At 34.5% G+C, this 7839-nt stretch overlaps 1 protein-coding gene across 2 annotated transcripts in view; it reads right to left on the minus strand.

Moving 5' to 3' along the window:
• Window positions 1-7600, minus strand: part of LOC106468515 (homeobox protein Hox-B4-like) — a 30751-nt gene extending 23151 nt beyond the window's left edge. The window contains exons 1-2 of one of the 2 annotated variants that reach the window (XR_002612660.1): window positions 6893-7600; window positions 5608-6368 (exon numbers count right to left, since the gene is read on the minus strand). Coding sequence is in view for 1 of the 2 variants with exons in the window: in XM_013928948.2 (XP_013784402.2) it covers window positions 5971-6368; window positions 6893-7565 (1071 nt within the window). In the remaining variant the exon portion in view is untranslated. Of the gene's footprint in view, window positions 1-3939; window positions 6369-6892 lie in introns of those variants that run through there. The other variant, XM_013928948.2, reaches the window with a different exon arrangement.
• Between the last annotated feature and the right edge of the window lie 239 nt (window positions 7601-7839).

Here is a 7839-nt window from a genome sequence, read left to right on the forward strand (position 1 = left end):
ATTAATGCCTAACTTATTCAGAGGAGAAGCCTGTTTACAGTTCACACTGTTGTAACTTTAGTGCCTAACTTATTCAGAGGAGAAGTCTGTTTATAATTCACACCGTTGTAACATTAATGCCTAACTTATTCAGAGGAGAAGCCTGTTCATAGCCTGTTATAGATGTTGTATCAGGATCTGATACAACTTACCACCTAGTCTAGGTTGTAGAGCAAACCTGACAACCAGAGCTAAACAAATCATGATTTTACACTCTTGGAGAGTTACACAGAAAACATGTTAAGTGTATCTAAACAAGTTCAGTAGTTTCTAGAGGTGTAGACAAGAAATGAGTGGAGGCTTTTCGAAACTCTCCTACTATATATTACTTGAAAGTATAGAAGTTTTGCGATTCTCCTACATTTACAGTGTTTTGCTTTGAAAGCTTAGTTTTGTAAAGCACTTTACGGACAAAAGTGATCATTTGCTACTGCGAATAAAACACTAAATGTTAAAATCTGTAAACAATATGTAAAACGAACACCTTAAGTTTAAAGTTGTTGAACGAAAATCACATTTTCTACGACTTAACAAAGAGAACCTACTAAGACACTAGAATCGATGGTAGGAAGACCAATGTAAGGTTTATAAAATAAAGTACATTTATAAAGTCAATAACTTTCTTTTTCAGTTTTCTTCGAAATAGTATTTATTTATCAGAACACAGTCGAATTGTTAGTCAATTTCGCCGAGATCGCTATGATAAAACTATTACTAAGGTAGGTGCAAGTACATTATTAAAATCAATTTGACTCTAGGTTATCGATTAGTATACGGAGCCTTGAATAGGGCGCTTCTGTGTAGTAAGCCCAAATATCAACAGAAAATATACGAGTAATGAAGCTCTAAATCCACTGAGCAATGACAGGATTTTTCCCAAGTACTTTTCTACGAGCTAATTTATAATTTACATATTCCTCCCCATAACAAAATCCTCGGTTTCAGTGGGCACCCGAAGAATGACAACGTAGGTAAATGACATTGATGTATGAGACAATAAACTTTTAGTAGATCGCTCGCATTAGTTTAAGAGATGCCTGTGGCGTCTACACACGTGCTTCTCGAGGTGTTAAGTCTGAGTTTCCAGATCACTGATTACGTCTTTTGGTGTGGCTATCTGTGATGAAGAATATGTCCATCGCTGTATTTCTAGAAGAACAGATTAAACGGAAACTTCCATTCCGAGATAAAAAAAAAATTTGAACTTGTACCTTGATCGATGAGATCTCGCTAGTCAAAGAAGAAAGGTATTCTTTTTCACCATATTTACATTAAAAAAACTGTCTCGTCTATCACTCGCTATCACTCAACCAATTAGAATGTTTCTGTCTTCCTAATGGCCAAGAACAATGTATGATGTTTAATAATTTCTCGCGAACTATTTGATATGTCTGTCATCATGTATAGAAAATTCAGTATATCTAAATTAAGTATACTAGTAGAATAATAATCTTACTGTCATTATTATTTATTTATTTTCATATAATAGTATTTCCATTTGAACTAAAGTCAAAAGAAATGCTTGAAAATTAAATATGTATACCAATGTAAATCTTATGTTATACAGAATGACGATTTAACTGGCTTCATCCACTCTTTTAAAGATCTTCTATTCAGGTCATCATCAGATCACGTCTTCATATCTTCATTTTAACAACTTTTTATGAAATGTCATAATGATAGTAAATAATGTAATAAAATAATACTAGTATCTAAATTTTAGAGAAAAATATAAAAATAAATCATAACGTATGATAATCTCAAACTTAGATACTGTTACATTAACTAGATCAATTGTAAAATATACATATTTTTCATCGCATTTGACAAGAAAATATTTAGTATTTACTCCAAGTACATATGATACAGATTTCGTGTTTCAATTAAATTTGCACTGTAACAAGTGAAAATCCACGAAAAAATCATATATAAAACAGAAACTGAAAAGTCTAGAGGAAAGCATTGAAGAATATGAAAGAAAAGAAAAGTTCATATCGCAATGTTTCTAAACGCTTTTGCCTATTTACTCACCTCTACACAAAAGTCACAGTTATGAACCCTAATAATATAAGTGCAACGTTTTGTTCATCATTAGTGTACTGAGAAACAGGTGAGGACTAGTCAAGTGGTTAGGGTGTTTGAATGGGAATCAAAGAGTCCAAGGTTAGAGCCTACAACATGCGGCTGAGCAAGATCCACACTTTCAGCTATAACAGTGTAGGCGGTAGGTGATGCTGACTGGTTTGCTTTCTTCTGGTCAGAAGTTTTGAATAAGTATCGACTATTATGCTTTGAACTGGCTGTTAAACTTATGTGTCCCATAAGGTGCTGTTCGAGTTGAAAATACCAAAAACGAAATTTTGATGAATTAACCAATTTCTTGGCTTAGTAAATTTTCTTCTGCTTACTATTTTAGAGTCCTTATCTCCTTTTGGAAAATTTGACTTCACTTTTAGCTAAAATTTTGCACATTCTTTGATGAACCTGACTGAGTAATAAAAAAAAAAAGGTCATTAAAAAAAATTAAATTGTTTTCCATTTTCACTGGAAATGAAGAGAGATTGTTTGTGGAAGATACCTTATACATTCAATGAGTTTTTTTCTTTCTTCTAATTCTGTGTAAAGCTTACTTTTGTGATAGGAAACCTTGCCATCAAAACCACTGTCCAAATATTATGGTTTAAAGACAGTTCTGTTTTTCTTTCCTATTAAATACAAAAAAGGATATACGAAAAAATAACTACATCATGATCATATCTAGATATAGTTTGACCAAAACTTTGACTACATCATTCCTACATTTCCATAACAACTATGTGACTTTCTCTCTGCATTTTGAATGAAAAACTTACTCTGAAACACCACGTCATCATTCAGGTCTTAAAATCCCAACATTATTGAAAGTTATCATATTCCTGTGGATTAAGTTATTTTATAGAAACTGCATTAATTATCTGAAATAATTAGTAAAAACATATCAAACATATTTATTTAATAATATAGATTCATTGCTGAATCTTCCTATTCACTGCATTTTTATCATAAGTGTTGTTTTTAAATTTCTAATAACATTACATACTCCTACTTATACTGACATATAAAAATAGCTAACGTTATTTCTTAAGTTATTTTTTAGTTCTGATTCGTGTAGTTAACTTTCTTTGATCAGATGTTGTTAAAATAAGAGAGAATGGGAGGGAGATCATATAACATGGTTGAGTTGTTTTCAAATTTATTATTTTCTTGTATCTTAATATTGAAATAATTTGTAATCTTGAAAAGCAAAAGTGTAAAAACGAGACATTTTACTGTTCAGTAAAAATGTCTGATACTATAACACTGTGATGATCATGCAGAAAATATTCGGAATATAAAGCGTGTAGCAAATATCTGGATAGTCTGTTTAATATCTGTTAACTACACACGTCAATACTTAATGTCTTGTTAAAAATAGATATAATATATTTTATTATTTTAATTGACAAAAATGCAATATCTGAAATTGAAAAGTTTCACATACAAACATTCTATTGAGAGTTATGTAGTGAGCATTAAATATCCAATAAAAAAAATTTACTGGTATTTCTAGATGGGTAGTCTGGTGCTGGTTAAGTGATAATTGACATGTGTAAAGAAATGTATTTCTTTTTTCAGGAAGTCAGGAATTATTGACATTTACAGGTGTTTGCATTTGGAACATCATCCCATTAATTGTTTCAGCAGCAATAAAGATCACAACAACTCTGAGAACTTGTTCTTGACAGAAAATAAATGTACGTAAATAAACATTTATAAGTAACAAATAAAATCTTAAACAGAACATTTTAGAAAATCATATAAGCAATATTTGTATACGAGTTCATAAAGTAAGAAAAAATTACACTTATGTAGCCAGCAGAATAATTTAAAGCACATTTATTGGCCTGTTTTTTGTTGTTGTTGTTTTTCTCCTGAGGTACAGCCAGAGGGAAGCAAAGACAGTTATTGTTTGGACTACATCAATAGAGCAGTAGAAGGACTGAAGTTTTTTTTTAAAGTACATAAAATACAGGAACAAGAGACTTTCTTAGCTGTAATCTAGGGCAATTGATTTGTTTAAATTTATTTTAATTACAGAAGAAATTAAGATATATAAACTCAATGTCAAACACCACTCTGAGATCTAACGGAAAACTACAATATTGTATCATAGTTCCTAATAAATTTGCTACAAAGGACACTGCATCCTACGTTATTATAGTAATGACAGCAATGATATACAGATTGTGTTTACAATAGTTTATAACAGAAAGTACACAGGTTTCATTGTCATGACCTTGAAGCAAACAGTATAATACTACAAAAATAGATCTGGTTACAGTTGCATGTTTGTCGCTACTGCTACTTGGAATGCACGATGGTACATAATAGCAGTATCATTTTCATGAGTTCTATTACGATATTATTTTTCTTTAGCGTTTCCTGCAAACAAGGTTTTACCAACAATTAGGAATACTGACCACATTACAACTCATGTTACGACAAGAGCCAAGAGGAGAACTTTCAGATTCGAATGCAAATCTATGACCACTAGGTACTGACCAACCGATTTCAGTCTTGTTTCTTACAACATACTTAAAAATCACCAACGGTGTTACCTATTCCCAGACTTTTAAGTAGCACGTGGAGACTAAAGAAGTCTCGTGTCGACATTTTAACTCCCTTTACTAAAATAATGGGCTATACATCAGAGAATTACTGAAAATACACTGACACCAAGTACATTTAACATTAAGTAATACATGAAATTGACTATGCTTTGCGTACTCTAGCGTTGACCTTTCGTTCTTTAACACTAGAGAATTGCAGTCAGACTACAATTAAAATCAATATTTTACGTAACAAAATAATTTAGTCAGTTATTTGCTAATGACCAATGTCACAGTTAATGAACTTTCTATGTCTTAAGACAACTTAGAAAAAAATGTTGTTGTTATCGTACAACCGGCGAAAACGGTCGATGAAATAAAAATAAAGATATATCATCTGCATATAGTTATGGCACACGAACAGTATACATACATCACAAACACCATTTTCATTACATGAGTACCAACCGTCAAACCCAAAGAACGTTGTCACAACAACGGATATATTATAATTAAATGAGTGTTTGTTTTCTCAGAATCGGAATAAATATCACTTTAAAATTACGAATTTGTCAAACTGAAATACCCTGAGAGACACAGACAGGCCAGTTTGTCTCAAGATCGTAAACCACCACAATTAAACAAAAATGCACATATTACAATATTTTTGCGTGTACATCCAGTTTTGAGACCATGTTGTTGACCTGGAAGCCAAAATGTTGACCACAATTTTATATATGTATATATATATATATATTTATATATAATTATATAGATATTTACACCTACTAATAATAAAGACGATAAAGAATGGTACAACCTAACAGTGATTACACACCAGTTAAAAAGCTGTAAATTAGATTGAGTATCACACACAAAATGGAAAAAAAAATTACAGATGTTACATTAATAATACCCCGGCTTCCCATATAACTGTTACCTGTTAGGGATTTCTCCTTGAAACCACAGATTTCTGTACAAGTTCAATGAACAGCTAGCTGGGTACAAGCAGGCATATAAACTGTCTAAATACATTTCCTTTTGTGAGACACATTTTGTTATATGAAAGACTGTTAGTCTCACCAAAAAGCTTAACGACGCTTAAGAGATCATTGTAAATAAAAAACGCTTCTCATCATCATTTTTGCACATATACATAAATCACCGCGAGGCTTAAGCACACCACATCCACACACATACACCACAGTCTGGGCCTTGAACAACATTTAACATAATAAAATGCTGCCCAAATTTTAGTCAAGAACTACACAGCTTATGAATGATCTTCACACATAAGAAAATATCAGAGTTCGGTCAAACCATAATCAGGTTTAGGGTCCATTGAAATTGACTGACTTGGCGCTGGGGGAAGAAGTCTCGCTTCTGGTTGCGTGTGGTTTGATACAGGAGCTAATGGTTGCGTATGGTTGTTCAGGTGTTCTACGTTTTGGTTCCTTTTCTTCACATTCTTCGTATTAGGAAGCTTGTTGTCTTTCTTCCACTTCATCCGACGGTTTTGGAACCAGATTTTTATCTGTCTCTCTGACAAACATAACGAATGAGCTATTTCTATCCGTCGACGCCTTGTAAGATACCGGTTAAAATGAAATTCTTTTTCCAATTCCAAAATCTGGTGTCTCGTGTAAGCCGTCCGCTGTCTTTTGGTTTCAACCCCGGGAGAGAAATTTCCATTGGTTCCCACTACAATAAAGACAACAATAAATTTAATGGCATGAGTGAACAACGCTTTACCCCTTCCTTACGGCATGGTAGAAAGATATCGTGTATTGTCAAACGATGTACGAGATGGTCTTATGTATTGTGTCTTGTACAGGTCCCCAAGGAACAATAAATACTAATCCTACTCTGTTCACAGACCTAAGTCACGAAGACAGAGAGAGAAAATGTAACACCCGCTAAGAAAACCCATCTCTGCAGGAAGCAAACTTTTGAGGATTCTTCCTTATCAAATGCCCGGGAGCAGTCATTTTTAGTAGGCTCAACACAGAGAAGGGTGGGCTTTGCGGGTGTCTTTGAGTGCACTTAATTTTTGATTTATAATGACTGCTACACTATAATATATGCACGAGTGCAGAATCCTAATTGTTATATTAAGGTAGTGAAAAATAAATTCTTTAAACAAAAAGTATTCGTTGGGAGGGGGGATAAAAGCACCCTGAATTAATTTAGAATTAGAGCAGTTTTAGAAGGTCTTGGGTTCCTACCTGCATTGATGTGGACTTTTTTCATCCAAGGATAGATGACCGGATGTCCCGTCGTTGACACAGCACAGTCCGGAGTCGTTTCTATTAAACTTTGCTGCTGAGGAGAAATATGTTGTTGGTGTGGTACGCGAGCTTGTAGATCGGAAGTTGGCTGTGGGGTGTTGCAAGACACTGCAGGCGGCACTGGCGCCGGCACCGGCGAAGAGACCGGAGATCTCTGATGGTGCTGCGGTGGGCTCTGTAAAATATGGTTCGGACTATTGGTTAGTGGTACATGGTCAACTGAAGGGCTCAAAATTGTTGGTCTGTGGAGTGAGTTTTGTGGTAGAGAACACGGCGGCTGGTAGTAACGGGGAGGGCTTCCATGATTTGTGTACGCTGCGTTGGCACCGCTGTGCTCGTGGCCATAACTCACTGGCGCGTGCTGACTGTTGACGCCGCTATAGCGATAGGGATGACTTGGCGGATTGTAATAGTCCCCTCGCTGACTTGGAATGTAGTTTGCTTGATAGTATTCTTCACTTGGTGGAAATTTCGGATCCACATATGGAGGAGAGTTCATCAAAAACGAACTCATGATCATTAATTGTTGGGTGAATTGGATGGAAATTATTTTTCTTTGGGGTTGTCGTTTAACTGTGACTTGACTCCGCCTACGTCCATAAATTAGCATATCACGTGATCAATAGCAGCCAGTACCGTTTTCTACCGTTGACCCTTGTTCTGACGTCACAGCGCTGGCTGACAGAGATATATTACCACAACATGGCGAGTGCGCTCTACCTGTGAGAAAGTACTGCTTTGATTTTATAATTTCCAGACGATAAAAACCAGCAGTAGCTGTCGTAACGACTGTTGAAATAAAAGTCTCTCTTGAACAAAGGCTTACGAGATCTTACTTATTATCTCTATGCCTTTTATAGTAATGCGACCCACGTGATTCGGAT

The sequence above is a fragment of the Limulus polyphemus genome, unplaced genomic scaffold (genome assembly GCF_000517525.1).
Source record: "Limulus polyphemus unplaced genomic scaffold, Limulus_polyphemus-2.1.2 Scaffold3036, whole genome shotgun sequence".
NCBI classification, from domain to species: Eukaryota; Metazoa; Arthropoda; class Merostomata; order Xiphosura; family Limulidae; genus Limulus; species Limulus polyphemus.